The sequence below is a fragment of the Genypterus blacodes genome, unplaced genomic scaffold (genome assembly GCF_046128005.1).
Source record: "Genypterus blacodes isolate CSIRO-AG114 ecotype Tasmania unplaced genomic scaffold, CSIRO-AGI_Gbla_v1 ptg000143l_1, whole genome shotgun sequence".
Taxonomy (NCBI): Eukaryota; Metazoa; Chordata; class Actinopteri; order Ophidiiformes; family Ophidiidae; genus Genypterus; species Genypterus blacodes.
In genome coordinates this window covers 565,860-585,768 of record NW_027466945.1, presented here as the reverse complement: position 1 = coordinate 585,768, position 19,909 = coordinate 565,860, and the positions used below count along the sequence as shown (strand labels likewise).

Genomic DNA, 19,909 nt, shown 5'->3' with positions numbered 1-19,909 from the left:
TACGGAAATGACGTTAGTTCCGGACCTGCGCAGAAAAAGTAAATCAGGGTATACGCAAGTTTGGACGAGGCAAGGACGTTATTCATACATTACGATCATTTGGCAGACGCTTTTATCCAAAGCGACTTACATTACATTACCACCCTTCGCAGAGGGGGGAGCAATGTAGGGTTCGGTGCCTTGCTCAGGGGCACCTCGGCAGGGACTCGAACCGGTCAACCCTCAGGTTCGCAAGCGGAAGCTCTACCCACTGAGCTACTGCCTCCCTCATAGCACACACATTCTTTGTTATGGGGCTTTCATAACATTACATTAACATTAACAACAATATTACTATAAATAACTACATCTAAATGTTAATAACACACCAAACTTAAACACAAATTATTTACTTAGTTTAGTGCTGCCCGACAGACGACTCGCCCAATCTGAAAGAGATGAAAACACCGATCATCACTGCGATTCTTCAAAGCTTTGCTGAAACATTGTCAGGACGATGGGTTACTTCAAAATCTTCTTGTGCTTTTGTTGGTCGTTGAGCAATGCTCCCTGGAGAAAACATCAAACACAGAGGCCCAAACCCTGCATGTGTAGATGTAAAGCCTGATGTGTGAACAATGTCTGGCTCACCTGTCCAAGACTTTCAGACAGTTTTATTTTGCGCTGTAGGTTCTGAGCTGCCAAGGTCCTGCGTGCCGCTTCTCTGTTTAACTGCGAGACCCTGCAACACAGTAACAGTGACTTAGCAACATAAATTAGATCTGCCGCAGGAAATGCACTAAAGTTTGTTGACACCTACAAATGACAGCCGCAATCATTGCGGCTGGATCGGGAACATACATCGACTAAGGCGGCGCCTGGCCGGTGATGCTGCGCCACTGCTTTGTCCGCTGAATGGCGAGCTGGGATAGGAGCTGTGAGCAGGAGAGATTTAAAAAGATAAGTGTCCACACGACATGGGCTCCTCCGGTGTCGGGCTGCGCAGCTGGAAGTCATCGTACAGGCATGTACTGGACTGTTACACAATTCAATGTCTTTACTCAGACTGATAACTGTTAAATGGAGAGAACATTCGGACCACTCAAGGTTTAAACAATAAGTTTATAATTGTGGAGTAAACACATTTGTTAAGAACAAGTACTACAACATACAATTACGAGGAAAATAAAATAAAAAGCTTGATATAAATTGCTGGTAATAGTTTTCTTTTTATGAAAATAGCAATTGTGAGACTTTAGCTTACAATAGATTGCTGTCAGCAGCCCCAGACTCAGTGGTGACCTGCTGGAAAAAGGAATCCTTGGCACCAAAACCCAAGACACTGCTGTAGCGTTTGTACCGTGGAATGCTGCAGATATCACATGAAGTGCACAAGCGGCAGCCAAACTAAGGTCAGACTCATACAGATACATAAATAAGGGGCGGGGCCTTAGAGAGGGACTGAGAATGTCAGGGAGAAACTGTAGTGTCCAGTCTGGTCCAGCAGTGAGCAGGCTGAGCATCGACTCAGTTAACATGGGCTCCTCCAGTGTCAGGCTGCGCAGCTGGAAGTCATCGTCCATGGGGATGTAGGGAGCCAACGTGTCCAGGTCCAAGACTCCAATTGCCTTTGAGACACAGACAAAGATACAATGAATGAATGAGGGATGAGGAATCCTTCCCTACATTAGATCAAGGATGTCCTCAGTACAGTAGTCTTAACAAGGAACAAGGAACAAGGGAAAGAAATCAAAGACAATATAGTCGTAACAGTGTAAACACATGGTAATATACATGAAAGAAACAAAAAAGCAATAGGTATAAGATACCTGTGTGGTGACTGGCGTCCTGGGTTGTGTATCAATGGCAAACAGCTTCTCAACAGGTCTAGTTGGAAATCTGAGCTCATGTCTGAGTCCATAGGCAGAGGTATATGCCACTGTAGGCCTAAAGGGCAGAGATGCTCACGTTAACAAATCTGTAAACATGCTAACCTGTTGGCTGGAGAGCCCATCATGACCCTGTGGATCAGGATGCTGTGAGCCACGTCCGGGAACATCGGGTCTCTCTGCTTTAGTTCGGTAACAATGCTGGAGTGAAATGACAGACACACAAAGCGCATCAAAGCTGATGGTGAGATATTGTGCAGCTCAGCCACCAGACGGCATGACTTCTAAGCATTTACCTCTGTGTCAGCGTCAGCACCATCACACCGATATACAGCCGCTTAGTCCCTGGGTCACCGAACCACCAACCCTGGAAAATGTGAAGAAAACAGACAGATGTCAGCAAAATGATCTGGCTTTATGCCAAAGCAGAGAATTTCAAGCTCAACATGCCACATGAAATGAAATAAATTTAATGAAAATAGTTATTTGAATGCAATTTCATCTAATAAAAGAAATTTAACTTAACACAAGTTTATACAATAAATTAAATTTAAGTTATAAATATATAAATAAATAAAAATAAAACAATGACATAACATTTTCTCCTTTGGATTTAGACCCTAAACACACACCGTATTTACAGGCACACACTACTAGACCGTCATGGAGCAGATATGTTTATGTTGTAGAGCAGGGCATGAATCAATGGTATTATACTGACCACCATTAACTGAGCAACTCACAAACGCTACTTAAGAACCGGTTCCCATCAGGGCTGCGTTCGACATCCACCCCGAGATGTCTGCCAGGCAAGCAGCGATGCGCGTCTCCACTTGGGTGTCAGAAGGAGGAAACGACAGAATCAGCTGGGTGTCATCAGCATAGCAGTAAGAACCGGTTCCCATGAGGGCTGCGTTCTCTCTCCTTTGCTCTTCTCCTTATACACCAACGCCTGCAGTCATGTGTCGGTTCAGCTCCTGAAGTTCGGGGAAGACATCACGCTCATTGGACTCATCTCTGATGGGGACGAGTCCGCCTACAGGCGGGAGATTGACCGTCTGATGAATTGGTGCAGGCAGAACAATCTGGAGATAAATGCTCTGAACACAAAGGAGGTGGTTGTGGATTTCTGATTCAACGCAGCCCCGCCCGCTATCATTCTGTGTGACTCCCCAGCTGACACCGCGGAGTCCTTTCGATTCCTGTGATCCATCATCTCCCAGGACCCTGAGCTCGACATCAGCTCCCACTTGCTGAAGAAGTTCAACCTGCCAAAGACAATGATGGTGCACTTCTACTCTTCCATCATTGAGTCCATCCTCACCTCCTCCATCACAATGTAGTTTGCACACAAGTAAAAGATGAATGAACTATGTACAGCAACACACTTACAGTAATGTAATAAAGAGACATGTACTGGACTGTTACACAATTCAATGTATTTACCTCAGACTGATAACTGTTAAATAAAGAGAACATTCAGACCACTCAAGGTTTAAACAATACGTTTATAATTGTGGAGTAAACACATTTGTTAAGAACAAGTACTACAACATACAAGTACGAGGAAAATAAAATAAAAGGCTTGATATAAATTGCTGGTAATAGTTTTCTTTTTAAGAAAACAGAAATTGTGAGACTTAAGCTTACAATACATTGCTGTCAGCTTGTATTGTAAGTGCACAAGCGGCAGCCAAACTAAGGTCCGACTAATACAGATACATAAATAAGGGGCGGGGCCTTAGAGAGGGACTGAGAACGTTGGGGAGAAACTGTAGTGTCCAGTCTGGTCCAGCAGTGAGCAGGCTGAGCATCGACTCAGTGAACATGGTCCAGAGCAGCAGCAGCTCCTCTCCCAGCAGGAGGTACTGCCGGCCCTGCAGGGGGGCGATGACCGTCGCGGGTGAGGTGCGGCAAGGTGAAGAGGGAGCTGCTCTCTGACGTGCTGCCCAGCAGACGACTCGCCCAATCTGAAAGAGATGAAAACACAGATCATCACTGTGATTCTTCAGAGCTTAACTGAAACATGTAAAGCGTTGTCAGGACGATGGGTTACTTCACTTGTGGGCAGCAGAAGCATGGTCCGATTGAAAACTTCAAACTCAGAGGCTCAAACCCTGCATGTGTAGATGCAAAGCCTGATGTGTGAACGATGTCTGGCTCACCTGTCCAAGAATTTCAGACCGTCTTTTGCGCTGTAGGTTTCTGAGCTGCCAAGGTCCTGAGTGACGCTTCTTTGTTAACTATGACACCCTGAAACACAGTAACAGTGACTTAGCAACATAAATTAGATCCGCCGCAGGAAATGCAGTAAAGTTTGTTGACACCTACTTTACCTCTTAGCGATCATTGCGGCTGGATCGGGAGCATCCATCGACTCGGGCGGCGCCTGGCCGGTGATGCTGCGCGACTGCTTTGTCCGCTGAATGGCGAGCTGGGATAGGAGCTGTGCACCTCCTGTGTGCTGTGAGCAGAAGAGCTTTCAATAGATGTGAGTGATCCACACGACATGGGCTCCTCCGGTGTCAGGCTGCGCAGCTGGATGTCATCGTCCATGGGGATGTGGGGAGCCAACATGTCCAGGTCCAAGCCTTCCATTGCCTTTGAGACACAGACAAAGATACAATGAGTGAATGGATGCCGGCGTCCTGGGTTGTGTTTCAATGGCAAACAGCTTCTCAACCAAGTCTAGTTTGAAATCTGAGCTCATGTCTGAGTCCATGGGGAAGCAGAGGTCCTGTCGGCCTAAATGGCAGAGATGCACACGTTAACAAATTAACACGTTAACAAATCTGTAAACAATCTAAACAATCTAAACAAATCTGTAAACATGCTAACCTGTTGGCTGGAGAGCCCATCATGACCCTGTGGATCAGGATGCTGTGAGCCACGTCCGGGAACATCGGGTCTCTCGGCTTTAGCTCGGCAACAATGCTGGAGTGAAATGACAGACACACAAAACGCGTCAAAGCTGATGGTGAGATATTGTGCAGCTCAGCCACCAGACGTCATGACTTCTAAGCATTTACCTCTGTGTCAGCGTCAGCATCATCACACCGATGTACCGCCGCTTAGTCCCTGGGTCACCGAACCACCAACCCTGGAAAATGTGAAGAAAACAGACAGATGTCACCAAATGATCTGGCTTTATGCCAAAGCAGAGAATTTCAAGCTCAACATGCCACATGAAATGAAATAAATTTAATGAAAATAGTTATTTAAATGTAATTTAATCTAATAAAAGAAATTTAACTTAACACAAGTTAATACAATAAATTAAATTAAAGTTATAAATATATAAATAAATAAAAATAAAACAATGACATAACATTTTCTCCTTTGGATTTAGACCCTAAACACACACCGTATTTACAGGCACACACTACTAGACCGTCATGGAGCAGATATGTTTATGTTGTAGAGCAGGGCATGGATCAATGGTATTATACTGACCACCATTAACTGAGCAACTCACAAACGCTACTTACATTACATTACATTACGATCATTTAGCAGACGCTTTTATCCAAAGCGACTTACAATAAGTGTGTTCAACAAAGGTGGATAAAAGAACTTCAGGTCACAAGAAATCGTAAGCGCATTTCCTTCCTAAACCAACAGCTAAGAGCATAACTAGAGCTAGAGTAGAAGTGCAATAAGTGAGGTACTGTGATGAATGAGAAAAAAGGACAAATTGGAAATGAAAGAAAAAAGGACAAATTAGAAATGAAAGATTAGAAAACAAGAGCATCAGAAGAGCTAGGACAGAGTAGGTGATGTCCTAAAAGGGAGGATCCGGGTAGTGTTTCTTGAAGAGATGGGTCTTCAGCCTGTGGCGAAAGATGGGCAGCGACTCCGCTGTCCTGACATCAGTCGGGAGATCATTCCACCACTGAGGTGCCAGAACAGAGAAAAGCCGTGACCGCATCGATCGCAAGCAGGGGCCGCTGAGCGCCGGGGCAGCCAGTCGCCTGGAGGCAGCAGAGCGAAGTGGTCGGCCGGGGGTGTAGGGCTTGACCATAGCCTGGAGGTACGGTGGCCGAGAACCGCCACCGCTGCAAATAAAAGAAGCGCTGCAAAAATAAAAAAGCTGGTGTGCAAAAATAAAAAGCTGGTGCAAAAATAAAAAAGGCGATGCAAATAAAAGAAAGTCTGCAAAAAAGAAACGCTACTGCAAATAAAAGAAAGTCTGCAAAAATAAAAAAGTCGGTGCAAAAATAAAAACGGTGATGCAAATAAAAAAGCCACAACGGAAGAGGGTTACCGGGGACTGTTTTTGCCGATGCACCTGTGTGAGTAGAAGACGACGCCGACGCACCTGTGTGAGGAGAAGAAGACGGCGACGACGACGAGAAGAAACTACGAATAGGAAAACGAACTAGAAAGTAAGTGAACATGATAGTGTTTAATGTCGCTACGTGTACTTTTTAATGTGTTATTTGGTTAGGCCAGGTAACCCCAGGTTTGAAGTTGAACTGGAGAATGCCGGTGTATTGTTAGCTTCGGCTAACACGGGGAGACCACTAACGAGAGTGGAAGCAACTGACGGCTACAGCTTATTACTATCGTTGTTGTTGTTGCTTGTATCATTAATAGTCATGCTAACAATAATCTAAGGCGTGGGTAACAATAGTTATTTGGATGAATGTGAAGTTTAAGCTGTGTGAGGTGGCCAGGGACTTTTGTGAAAATACCATGACCATAATGTCAGATTGAGGTATTGAACTGACGGCTAAAATGTTCATGCAATTTAAGTCCAAAGCAACCTAATGATACTTGTTTTTTTTGTTTGTTTTTTGCAGATCATAATGAATTGTCCTTTTTGTGGACACCAGCAGCCTCCGAAACTACTTTGTCGGATTCAGAGGTGATCATCATGAGTCCAAGCTCTGCAGAATTCAGTGCAGCTGATACATTGGTGAGTGCCACATTTGTTGTGTCTTACATTGATTATATTGTAAGTTCTGTCTGAAAATGAAAATGTTTCTAGATTTTACATAGAAGCCATGTTTCTGATGAAACGTGCCAAAATAGCATTTTAAATTACAGTAAATGTTGCAGTGTCCTGGCCTACACATATTTTACAAACTTCAATATTTATGTTCAAATTTGTTCAGCTCTAGTTCTGTCAATCAAATTTGAAGTGCTCACTGATATATTGTTTTTTACTTCCAGATATGGGAACCTGCAGATGGAGAGTCAAGCACTGATTCAGCAGCTCTGGTAATTGTAGCTCCGAAACATAGTCTATCGTTCACACTTAGCCTTGTCTGAAAATATTGTCACACAATCAAGGCTTAAACTACTTAAAAGAATGTGTCACGCTCTGACCTAGAGATCCATGTTTGTGTACATTATATTAAACATTTCATTTTTAGACTGTTGTCAAGACCGCACATTTTTATTGTATTTGATATCAGGAATGTGCTTGCAGCTTCAGCTTGTTTCTTTAAATAAAAAATAAATAAAAAAACTACAGACTGTTCTTTTTTTTTTTTTTTAAGATTTTTTCAGGCATAGACAACTTTATTACAGACATTTGTACGTTGCTTTGGACAAAAGCCTCTGCCAAATGACAGGGGAGAGAAGAAAATGACAGCAGCAATATACAGCAGCAGCAAATACAACACATAAAAAGAAGTTTGTTTTGGTGTTGTCACAACACAAATATGTCCCTAAAATTTTTACAGACCAGCCATGTTTTTCAGGGTGATGTAGTTCTCTACAGCTGATTCCCACTGCAAAGGAGCTCTTACACCACTCTGTCGTTGCAGTTCTCCAAAAAGAGTTTCATGCTCATCCCCAGCAGGAGTTGCTGGCACTGGCATGATGCTGGTGATGTGGTTCAGGGTTTGGGCAGATGCTGGGAAACCACAATTGCTAGGAGCAAGTACAGGAAAGTGTTCACACTGAGCAACACATCAATTAAGTTTCACTTTCATGGTCATTACAATTATCTCCAGAGTTTCTTACAGGACAAGGATGCAGAGACCCAAAGACAAGCAATGATCTTAGGTTAAACTAAGTATCAAATATTAGAGAAAGCATTGCACATGAGGGAAAACTTTATTGTGAATCTTAAATTTTATAATCAAAATGTTACAAAATATTTTCAAGTGCAGTTAAGTACCCACATTTTAGAGCACCACATTATTTCAGTTTTTACGTAATTAATAATAAATAAGGTGACTCCAGGAGGTGAACTTTGTGTTTGCAGGGCTGCCATTGAAGAGATGCCTCTCCCTCAAGTCACTGAACAGATCCATCCAAAATTGGCTCCTAGATAGAAAACACAAATTCATCCAGGTCATCGTTCTTCAAGAGGTTTAGATTAATGTACAAGTCCACTTACTACTGACTCATGCCTTTTGGAGATTTCACTACAATATACCCTTTCCTTTAAAAAGCACAGCAATATACATTAAACTGAGAAATAATATAAATGCATACAGCAAATACAATAATCCAGGGTCAAGTAAAACATAAATGAATTAAAAGTGACAGAAACCTTTGTTTCCGGAACCAGCTTTCAATCCGCTGGTTGGATGTTGAAGTGCCATACATGTGGCTTTAAGCTCCTGCAAACTCGTCTGCATGCTCTGATCTCATGGTACATTGAATGGCGGCCATTATTCCATTTTCAGTGCCGCAATCTGTGCGGAGCCGCTTTGGAAAAACTCCATGCTCAACTACACAGTTGATGTAGTTTTGAGCAATTACTGAAGGGTCGTTGTTCGTCTTTCCACAATTCAGCCACATAATTTTTCTGGAGAAGCCATCAATGCAGCCACTTATGCCAATTCCAAAAGGTTTTAATTTATTATACCCATCAACGTGCCAGGTTTCGTTTGGTCCCATTGAATGATATGCCCTTCGAACAAATCTACGTCTGCAGCGATTCTCTGTTCCACATGGATCCAGCTCTGCCATTAGGTGCATCGTCTTGTCTGACGACAAGAGAGTGTTTCCGTTTCAGAATCTGCAACATCGCTCTATACCCTAAAAGCTGGCCTGATCCCTTTAGCTCCTCGGAAATAGCTGCCTGCACAGTAGCAATTGGAGTGTAGTTGATCCTTCTGGTCAGGCTTGCATGTTTTAGTCTTTTTTGTAGATTGCGAAAACTGACTGATGTGTTGTGTTTGGTTTTCAGTAAGTCCACTATTATTTCATAACTATGGCCCTCTGTGAAATATTTTTGGATAAGTTCATCCACTGGAGTACTAGCTTCAGGACCTGAGGGGTAGGACGGAGGACACTATATTAGAGGCTAAATGATGAACTGCATAATGAACATTTTCAATTTTTACAGAGGTGAATAAATGAGATTGTTAAGATTATCATGTGTGGGTGACATGGTAGTTAGTGATTAGTTATTGAGGAATCAAGCTATTCAATGCACTCGTTAAAGTTAATTAATTGAAAATGTCTTTATATAAAAGTAGCATAGTGCAAAACACTCAAAATTGTTGCATAGGATTTTTTTACAGGGATCAGTAGCCTACTAGACTAAGAAACTTTCTTAATTTTTCATGTCTTCAAATTCATTGTATTCCACATGCCTCTGTTATGGATTTCACCATATGAAGTGGTATATTCATGACTAACAGACAGTATATTCTCTGAAAAAGCATAGCAATCCATCATGTTTAAGAACCTCATTAACTGTCAGAAAGAAATGTACCTTCATCTTGAAGACTCCTTAGGAACCTGACATTTCTACAGCATGAGCCACAATATACCAGGACGGATGGAAGGTTCACCCCACAGAATGGACAAAACATGACCTGGTAAATGACAAAGCAAAAACAGTCAAGTTTAGGATTCAATCTGACATTATGGTCATGGTTCTTTCTCAAAGGTCCCTGGCCACCCCACACAGCTTAAACTTCACATTCATCCACATAACTTCTGTTACCCACGCCTTAGATTATTGTTAGCATGATTATTAATGATACAAACAACAACAACGACAGTAATAAGCTGTCTTCACTGTAGATAGTCACCACAAAACGAGCTCACTCACAGAGTCACAGTCAGATGTTGGTCCAGAAAGTGTGTCTCCAATGCTGCTGAAGCTGTTTGAATCTGAAGCTACTTAAATAAATGAGTGTGATGGCATCACGCTAACAAAACGATGTCATCCAATAACTCAAACTCCAGCTATGATGTCAAACTGACATCTGGTTAGTGGTCTCCCCGTGTTAGCCGAAGCTAACAATACACCGGCATTCTCCAGTTCACCTTCAAACCTGGGGTTACCTGGCCTAACCAAATAACACATTAAAAAGTACACGTAGCGACATTAAACACTATCATGTTCACTTACTTTCTAGTTCGTTTTCCTACTCGTAGTTTCTTCTCGTCGTCGTCGTCGCCGTCTTCTTCTCCTCACACAGGTGCGTCGGCGTCGTCTTCTACTCACACAGGTGCATCGGCAAAAACAGTCCCCGGTAACCCACTTCCGTTGTGGCTTTTTTATTTGCATCACCGTTTTTATTTTTGCACCGACTTTTTTATTTTTGCAGACTTTCTTTTATTTGCAGTAGCGTTTCTTTTTTGCAGACTTTCTTTTATTTGCATCGCCTTTTTTATTTTTGCACCAGCTTTTTATTTTTGCAGCGCTTCTTTTATTTGCAGCGGTGGCGGTTCTCGGCCACCGTATGGAGGTATGAAGGAGCTGTTCCTTTCACTGCCCTGTAGGCTAGCACCAGAGTCTTAAACTGGATGCGAGCAGCTACAGGGAGCCAGTGTAGAGAACGGAGAAGGCAAGTTGTGTGGGAGAACTTGGGAAGGTTGAACACCAGACGAGCAGCAGCTTTCTGGACGAGCTCCAGAGGTCTGATGGCGGAAGCCGGGGCGCCAGCAAGGAGGGAGTTGCAGTAGTCCAGGCGGGAGATGACAAGAGCCTGGATCAGCACCTGCGCTGCCTTGTCGGTGAGGAAGGGACGAATCCTCCGGATGCTGTAGAGGAGGAATCTGCAGGAACGCGCCCCGAAGCGATGTTTGCCGAGAACGACAGTTGGTCGTCCAGGGTCACACCCAGATTCCTCGCGGTCCGAGTAGACGTCACCACGGAGTCATCTATGGTGATGGCCAGGTCTCGGTGCGGGCAGCCCTTCCCCGGGAGAAACACCATCTCAGTCTTGTCCAGGTTGAGCTTCAGGTGGTGCTTCGACATCCACCCCGAGATGTCTGCCAGGCAAGCAGCGATGCGCGTCTCCACTTAGGTGTCAGAAGGAGGAAATGACAGAATCAGCTGGGTGTCATCAGCATAGCAGTAAGAACCGGTTCCCATGAGGGCTGCGTTCTCTCTCCTCTGCTCTTCTTCTTATACACCGACGCCTGCAGTCATGTGTCGGTCCAGCTCCTGAAGTTCGGGGAAGACACCACGCTCATTGGACTCATCTCTGATGGGGACGAGTTCGCCTACAGGCGGGAGATTGACCGTCTGATGAATTGGTGCAGGCAGAACAATCTGGAGATTAATGCTCTGAACACAAAGGAGGTGGTTGTGGATTTCTGACTCAACGCAGCCCCGCCCGCTATCATTCTGTGTGACTCCCCAGCTGACACCGTGGAGTCCTTTCGATTCTTGTGATGCATCATCTCCCAGGACCCCGGGCTCAACATCAGCTCCCACTTGCTGAAGAAGTTCAACCTGCCAAAGACAATGATGGTGCACTTCTACTCTTCCATCATTGAGTCCATCCTCACCTCCTCCATCACAATCTAGTTTGCACACAAGTAAAAGATGAATGAGCTATGTACAGCAACACACTTACAGTAATGTAATAAAGAGACATGTACTGGACTGTTACACAATTCAATGTATTTACCTCAGACTGATAACTGTTAAATAAAGAGAACATTCAGACCACTCAAGGTTTAAACAATACGTTTATAATTGTGGAGTAAACACATTTGTTAAGAACAAGTACTACAACATACAAGTACGAGGAAAATAAAATAAAAGGCTTGATATAAATTGCTGGTAATAGTTTTCTTTTTAAGAAAACAGAAATTGTGAGACTTTAGCTTACAATACATTGCTGTCAGCAGCCCAGTGCGCAAGCGGCAGCCAAACTAAGGTCAGACTCATACAGATACATAAATAAGGGGCGGGGCCTTAGAGAGGGACTGAGAATGTTGGGGAGAAACTGTAGTGTCCAGTCTGGTCCAGCAGTGAGCAGGCTGAACATCGACTCAGTTAACATGGTCCAGAGCAGCAGCAGCTCCTCTCCCAGCAGGAGGTACTGCCGGCCCTGCAGGGGGGCGTTGACCGTCGCGGGTGAGGTGCGGCAAGGTGAAGAGGGAGCTGCTCTCTGACGTGCTGCCCAGCAGACGACTCTCCCAATCTGAAAGAGATGAAAACACAGATCATCACTGTGATTCTTCAGAGCTTTGCTGAAACATGTAAAGTGTTGTCAGGACGATGGGTTACTTCACTTGTGGGCGGTAGAAGCATGGTCCGATGGGAGACTGCAGCCGGTGCCTCTGACTCGGAGACCTTCAAAATCTTCTTCTGCTCTTGTTGGTCGTTGAGCAATGCTCCCTGGGGAAAACATCAAACACAGAGGCTCAAACCCTGCATGTGAAGATGTAAAGCCTGATAAGTCGCTTTGGATAAAAGCGTCTGCCAAATGATCGTGATCGTAATGTAATGTAATGTGTGAACAATGTCTGGCTCACCTGTCCAAGAATTTCAGACAGTTTCCTTTTGCCCTGCAGGTTCTGAGCTGCCAAGGTCCTGAGTGACGCTTCTTTGTTTAACTGCGAGACCCTGCAACACAGTAACAGTGACTTAGCAACATAAATTAGATCCGCCGCAGGAAATGCAGTAAAGTTTGTTGACACCTACTTTACCTCTAAGCGATCATTGCGGCTGGATCGGGAGCATCCATCGACTCGGGCGGCGCCTGGCCGGTGATGCTGCGCCACTGCTTTGTCCGCTGAATGGCGAGCTGGGATAGGAGCTGTGCACCTCCTGTGTGCTGTGAGCAGAAGAGCTTTCAGTAGATGTGAGTGATCCACACGACATGGGCTCCTCCGGTGTCAGGCTGCGCAGCTGGATGTCATCGTCCATGGGGATGTGGGGAGCCAACATGTCCAGGTCCAAGCCTTCCATTGCCTTTGAGACACAGACAAAGATACAATGAGTGAATGGATGTCGGCGTCCTGGGTTGTGTTTCAATGGCAAACAGCTTCTCAACCAAGTCTAGTTTGAAATCTGAGCTCATGTCTGAGTCCATGGGGAAGCAGAGGTCCTGTCGGCCTAAATGGCAGAGATGCACACGTTAACAAATTAACACGTTAACAAATCTGTAAACAATCTAAACAACCTAAACAAATCTGTAAACATGTTAACCTGTTGGCTGGAGAGCCATCATGACCCTGTGGATCAGGATGCTGTGAGCCACGTCCGGGAACATCGGGTCTCTCGGCTTAAGCTCGGCAACAATGCTGGAGTGAAATGACAGACACACAAAACGCGTCAAAGCTGATGGTGAGATATTGTGCAGCTTAGCCACCAGACGTCATGACTTCTAAGCATTTACCTCTGTGTCAGCGTCAGCATCATCACACCGATGTACCGCCGCTTAGTGCCTGGGTCACCGAACCGCCAACCGTGGAAAATGTGAAGAAAACAGACAGATGTCAGCAAAATGATCTGGCTTTATGCTAAAGCAGAGAATTTCAAGCTCAACATGCCACATGAAATGAAATTAATTAAATGAAAATGAAGTAATTTAAATGTAATTTAATCTAATAAAAGACATTTAAGTTAACACAAGTTAATACATTAAATTAAATAAAAAAACATTAAAATACATTCAATTTAAGCTATAAATATATAAATTAAACAATGACATAACATTTTCTCCTTTGGATTTAGACCAAAAACACACACCGTATTTACAGGCACACACTACTAGACCGTCATGGAGCAGATATGTTCATGTTGTAGAGCAGGGCATGGATCAATGGTATTATACTGACCACCATTAACTGAGCAACTCACAGCTACTTAAGAACCGGTTCCCATCAGGGCTGCGTTCTCTCTCCTCTGCTCTTCTCCTTCGACACCAACGCCTGCAGTCATCTGTCGGTTCAGCTCCTGAAGTTCGGGGAAGACATCACGCTCATTGGACTCATCTCTGATGGGGACGAGCCCGCCTACAGGCGGGAGATTGACCGTCTGATGAATTGGTGCAGGCAGAACAATCTGGAGATTAATGCTCTGAACACAAAGGAGATGGTTGTGGATTTCTGACTCAACGCAGCCCCGCCCGCTATCATTCTGTGTGACTCCCCGGATGACACCGTGGAGTCCTTTCGATTCCTGGGATCCATCATCTCCCAGGACCCCGAGCTCAGCATCAGCTCCCATTTGCTGAAGAAGTTACATTACATTAGTCATTTGGCAGACGCTTTTATCCAAATAGACTTACATTACATTAGCACCCTTCGCAGAGGGCGGAGCAATTGAGGGTTCGGTGCCTTACCCACTGAGCCACTGCCTCCCAAGTACTCGCACACAAGTAAAATATGAATGAACTATGTAGTTACACACTCACAGTAACGTATTAAAGAGGCATGTACTGGAATGTTCCACAATTCAATGTATTGACCTCAGACTGATAACTGCTAAATGGAGAGAACATTCAGACCACTCAAGGTTTAAACAATAAGTTTATAACTGTGGAGTAAACACATTTGTTAAGAACAACTACTACAACATACAAGTACGAGGAAAATAAAATAAAAGGCTTGATATAAATTGCTGGAAATAGTTTTCTTTTTAAGAAAATAGAAATTGTGAGACTTTAGCTTACAATAGATTGCTGTCAGCAGCCCCAGACTCAGTGGTGACCTGCTGGAAAAAGGAATCCTTTGCACCAAAACCCAAGACACTGCTGTGGCGTTTGTACGGTGGAATGCTGCAGATATCACATGAAGTGCACAAGCGGCAGCCAAACTAAGGTCGGACTCATACAGATACATAAATAAGGGGCGGGGCCTTAGAGAGGGACTGAGAACGTTGGGGAGAAACTGTAGTGTCCAGTCTGGTCCAGCAGTGAGCAGGCTGAGCATCGACTCAGTTAACATGGTCCAGAGCAGCAGCAGCTCCTCTCCCAGCAGGAGGTACTGCCGGCCGTCGCGGGTGAGGTGCGGCAAGGTGAAGAGGGAGCTGCTCTCTGACGTGCTGCCCAGCAGACGACTCGCCCAATCTGAAAGAGATGAAAACACAGATCATCACTGTGATTCTTCAGAGCTTAGCTGAAACATGTAAAGCGTTGTCAGGACGACGGGTTACTTCACTTGTGGGCAGCAGAAGCATGGTCCGATGGGAGACTGCAGCCGGTGCCGCTGACTCGGAGACCTTCAAAATCTTCTTCTGCTCTTGTTGGTCGTTGAGCAATGGTCCCTGGGGAAAACATCAAACACAGAGGCTCAAACCCTGCATGTGAAGGTGTAAAGCCTGATATGTGAACAATGTCTGGCTCATCTGTCCAAGAATTTCAGACAGTTTTCTTTTGCGCTGTAGGTTCTGAGCTGCCAAGGTCCTGAGTGACGCTTCTTTGTTTAACTGTGAGACCCTGCAACACAGTAACAGTGACTTAGCAACATAAATTAGAACTGCCGCAGGAAATGCAGTAAAGTTTGTTGACACCTACTTTACCTCTTAGCGATCATTGCGGCTGGATCGGGAGCATCCATCGACTCAGGCGGCGCCTGGCCGGTGATGCTGCACGACTGCTTTTGTCCGCTGAATGGCGAGCTGGTATAGTAGCACGTATATTCCACTGTCGATCTAAAGGGCAGAGATGCACACGTTAACAAATTAACACGTTAACAAATCTGTAAACAATCTAAACAATCTAAACAAATCTGTAAACATGCTAACCTGTTGGCTGGAGAGCCATCATGACCCTGTGGATCAGGATGCTGTGAGCCACGTCCGGGAACATCGGGTCTCTCTGCTTTAGCTCGACAACAATGCTGGAGTGAAATGACAGACACACAAAAAGCGTCAAAGCTGATGGTGAGATATTGTGCAGCTTAGCCACCAGACGTCATGACTTCTAAGCATTTACCTCTGTGTCAGCGTCAGCATCATCACACCGATGTCCCTGGGTCAACGAACCGCCAACCCTGGAAAATGTGAAGAAAACAGACAGACGTCAGCAAAATGATCTGGCTTTATGCTAAAGCAGAGAATTTCAAGCTCAACATGCCACATGAAATTAAATTAATTAAATGAAAATGAAGTAATTTAAATGTAATTTAATCTAATTAAAGACATTTAAGTTAACACAAGTTAATACATTAAATTAAATAAAAAAACGTTCAAAAACATTCAATCAAAGCTATAAATATATAAATTAAACAATGACATAACATTTTCTCCTTTGGATTTAGACCCAAAACACACATCGTATTTACAGGCACACACTACTAAACCGTCATGGAGCAGATATGTGCATGTTGTAGAGCAGGGCATGAATCAATGGTATTATACTGAACACCATTAACTGAGCAACTCACAAACGCTACTTAAGAACCGGTTCCCATCAGGGCTGCGTTCTCTCTCCTCTGCTCTTCTCCTTATACACCAACGCCTGCAGTCATGTGTCGGTTCAGCTCCTGAAGTTTGGGGAAGACACCACGCTCATTGGACTCATCTCTGATGGGGACGAGTCCGCCTACAGGCGGGAGATTGACCGTCTGATGAATTGGTGCAGGCAGAACAATCTGGAGATTAATGCTCTGAACACAAAGGAGATGGTTGTGGATTTCTGACTCAACGCAGCCCCGCCCGCCATCATTCTGTGTGACTCCCCAGCTGACACCGTGGAGTCCTTTCGATTCCTGGGATCCATCATCTCCCAGGACCCCGGGCTCAACATCAGCTCCCACTTGCTGAAGAAGTTCAACCTGCCAAAGACAATGATGGTGCACTTCTACTCTTCCATCATTGAGTCCATCCTCACCTCCTCCATCACAATCTAGTTCGCACAAAAGTAAAATATGAATGAACTATGTACAGGAACACACTTACAGTAATGTATTAAAGAGGCATGTACTGGACTGTTACACAATTCAATGTATTTACCTCAGACTGATAACTGTTAAATAAAGAGAACATTCAGACCACTCAAGGTTTAAACAATAAGTTTATAATTGTGGAGTTAACACATTTGTTAAGAACAAGTACAACAACATACAAGTACGAGGAAAATAAAATAAAAGGCTTGATATAAATTGCTGGTAATAGTTTTCTTTTTAAGAAAACAGAAATTGTGAGACTTTAGCTTACAATACATTGCTGTCAGCAGCCCAGTGCGCAAGCGGCAGCCAAACTAAGGTCCGACTCATACAGATACATAAATAAGGGGCGGGGCCTTAGAGAGGGACTGAGAACGTTGGGGAGAAACTGTAGTGTCCAGTCTGGTCCAGCAGTGAGCAGGCTGAGCATCGACTCAGTTAACATTGTCCAGAGCAGCAGCAGCTCCTCTCTCAGCAGGAGGTACTGCCGGCCCTGCAGGGGGGCGTTGACCGTCGCGGGTGAGGTGCAGCAAGGTGAAGACGGAGCTGCTCTCTGACGTGCTGCCCAGCAGACGACTCTCCCAATCTGAAAGAGATGAAAACACAGATCATCACTGAGATTCTTCAGAGCTTAACTGAAACATGTAAAGCGTTGTCAGGACGATGGGTTACTTCACTTGTGGGCAGCAGAAGCATGGTCCGATTGAAAACTTCAAACTCAGAGGCTCAAACCCTGCATGTGTAGATGCAAAGCCTGATGTGTGAACGATGTCTGGCTCACCTGTCCAAGAATTTCAGACAGTCTTTTGCGCTGTAGGTTTCTGAGCTGCCAAGGTCCTGAGTGACGCTTCTTTGTTTAACTGTGACACCCTGAAACACAGTAACAGTGACTTAGCAACATAAATTAGATCCGCCGCAGGAAATGCAGTAAAGTTTGTTGACACCTACTTTACCTCTTAGCGATCATTGCGGCTGGATCGGGAGCATCCATCGACTCAGGCGGCGCCTGGCCGGTGATGCTGCGCGACTGCTTTGTCCGCTGAATGGCGAGCTGGGATAGGAGCTGTGCACCTCCTGTGTGCTGTGAGCAGAAGAGCTTTCAATAGATGTGAGTGATCCACACGACATGGGCTCCTCCTGTGTCAGGCTGCGCAGCTGGAAGTCATCGTCCATGGGGATGTGGGGAGCCAACATGTCCAGGTCCAAGCCTTCCATTGCCTTTGAGACACAGACAAAGATACAATGAGTGAATGAGGTATGAGGAAACCTTCCCTACATTAGATCAAGGATGTCCTCAGTACAGTCGTCTTAACCGTAACATACCTGTGTGGTGACTGGCGTCCTGGGTTGTGTATCAATGGCAAACAGCTTCTCAACCAAGTCTAGTTTGAAATCTGAGCTCATGTCTGAGTCCATGGGGAAGCAGGGGTCCTGTCAGCCTAAAGGGCAGAGATGCACAAGTTAACAAATTAACATGTTAACAAATCTGTAAACAATCTAAACAAATCTGTAAACATGCTAACCTGTTGGCTGGAGAGCCATCATGACCCTGTGGATCAGGATGCTGTGAGCCACGTCTAGGAACATCGGGTCTCTCGGCTTAAGCTCGGCAACAATGCTGGAGTGAAATGACAGACACACAAAGCGCGTCAGAGCTGATGGTGAGATATTGTGCAGCTCAGCCACCAGACATCATGACTTCTAAGCATTTACCTCTGTGTCAGCATCAGCATCATCACACCGATGTACAGCTGCTTAGTCCCTGGGTCACCGAACCACCAACCCTGGAAAAGGTGGCGAAAACAGACAGATGTCAGCAAAATGATCTGGCTTTATGCTAAAACAGAGAATTTCAGGCTCAACATGCCACATGAAATGAAATTAATTAAATGAAAATAAAGTAATTTAAATGAAATTTAATCTAATAAAAGACATTTAAGTTAACAGAAGTTAATACAATAAATTACAAAATACATTTCAATACATTAAATACATATAATTGAAGTTATAAATATATTAATAAAACAAAATAAAAAATAAAAAACAATGAAATAAAATCGTTTGGATTCGGCTCCGTCATGGAGCAGATATGTTTATGTTGGAGAGCAGCAGGGGTATTCAACTACAATTTAAAAGAGCGCATTTCTCGGAGCAAAGGTCTGGAAGATCATAATGTCTAACTATGTAGCGTGATATTTAAGTAGCCCGTTGTATCAACATCCGCTTGTAATCAATACCTGACTGTCAAATCAAATGAATTTAGTACGATTCAAAAACGTTTTGACAATATTCATTGTCACGTAACAGAACATATATGTACCAAGTTACCGAGGGCTGCATTTCAAAATATAATTCAGCATGTTCAAATAAAATGCCCAACTTATATAAAATAAAGGAAGCAAATGCTTGAATCTCCCATTTTCTGTTTCACATCTTGACAACTGATTTCACAGATAATAAATCTCAACACAAAACGAGGAAAGAATAATACCAGCAGCTCTGAGGGAACATTGAATGTGCGGATCCCGGTGGACTCGCTCACTCGCTCCACTGTTCATATTGGGCTCTAAGACCACTTGTTTTCTACGATCTCACTTCAGATTTTAGCGGCTATATTTGTTCAAAACCCTAATGCTTTGTCTCATGAGGCTGTTTCACATTGGTACTTTTAATACGGAACACCGATTCTGAACAAGTATGTCGACTACACAATTTTGGAGAGCACCATTTTGTCTCCCTTTCTCTGCCTCACTCCTATTTCTCAACTTTCTCCGGCTCAGTCGTCTGTATATATCTCTTAGTTTTAACACACGTCAGCAAAATGTTCCGACTTTATGCTAAAGCAGAGAATTACAAGCTAAAGCACAACAACATTTTCACTTACCTGTGTCGCTCTTTCTTTTCCGCTTCCGTCTTCAACTTGGCTCTCTGACTCAGCAATCACCTGTCTGCTTGGAGAGTCACACTTTTTACCGCCAAAAGGCACAAACCTG

General features: G+C 44.2%; 1 protein-coding gene and 2 long non-coding RNA genes across 7 annotated transcripts; 1 reads left to right on the top strand and 2 right to left on the bottom strand.

Moving 5' to 3' along the window:
* Window positions 1-273: 273 nt before the first annotated feature.
* LOC143012219 (hypoxia-inducible factor 1-alpha-like) lies at window positions 274-19,874 on the bottom strand. 4 transcript variants are annotated; one of them, XM_076165257.1, is made up of 6 exons: window positions 19,801-19,874; window positions 18,630-18,700; window positions 18,440-18,534; window positions 18,240-18,355; window positions 17,870-18,134; window positions 17,698-17,786 (listed from the first exon to the last, which is right to left on the bottom strand). In XM_076165257.1, exons 4-5 carry the CDS (start codon window positions 18,330-18,332, stop codon window positions 17,880-17,882), a joined length of 348 nt encoding a protein of 115 aa, XP_076021372.1. In that variant the 5' UTR covers window positions 18,333-18,355; window positions 18,440-18,534; window positions 18,630-18,700; window positions 19,801-19,874; the 3' UTR covers window positions 17,698-17,786; window positions 17,870-17,879. The 4 variants fall into 4 exon arrangements, 1 of the variants encoding a protein (XP_076021372.1); XR_012965022.1 differs by lacking the exons at window positions 17,698-17,786; window positions 17,870-18,134; window positions 18,240-18,355; window positions 18,440-18,534; window positions 18,630-18,700 and adding exons at window positions 274-721; window positions 4,205-4,469; window positions 4,707-4,802; window positions 4,898-4,968 and having other exon boundaries at window positions 19,801-19,866; XR_012965024.1 differs by lacking the exons at window positions 17,698-17,786; window positions 17,870-18,134; window positions 18,240-18,355; window positions 18,440-18,534; window positions 18,630-18,700 and adding exons at window positions 4,019-4,121; window positions 4,205-4,469; window positions 4,707-4,802; window positions 4,898-4,968 and having other exon boundaries at window positions 19,801-19,866.
* LOC143012221 (uncharacterized) lies at window positions 6,013-7,181 on the top strand. Its single transcript, XR_012965027.1, has 3 exons — window positions 6,013-6,253; window positions 6,671-6,786; window positions 7,044-7,181. It is a non-coding gene; the product is annotated as an uncharacterized LOC143012221 (long non-coding RNA).
* Window positions 6,645-10,343, bottom strand: LOC143012220 (uncharacterized). Of its 2 annotated transcripts, XR_012965026.1 has the most exons (4): window positions 10,195-10,343; window positions 9,550-9,652; window positions 8,003-8,147; window positions 6,645-7,748 (listed from the first exon to the last, which is right to left on the bottom strand). It is a non-coding gene; the product is annotated as an uncharacterized LOC143012220 (long non-coding RNA). The 2 variants fall into 2 exon arrangements; XR_012965025.1 differs by lacking the exon at window positions 6,645-7,748 and having other exon boundaries at window positions 7,916-8,147.
* Window positions 19,875-19,909: the final 35 nt, after the last annotated feature.

Excerpts from the sequence above, each read along its gene's own strand:
- LOC143012219 (XM_076165257.1), bottom strand. The coding sequence starts at position 18,332 with ATGGACTCAGACATGAGCTCAGATTTCAAACTAGACTTGGTTGAGAAG. Across the intron at positions 18,135-18,239 it reads GGACGCCAGTCACCACACAG|GCAATGGAAGGCTTGGACCT; the intron begins GTATGTTACGGT and ends TGTGTCTCAAAG.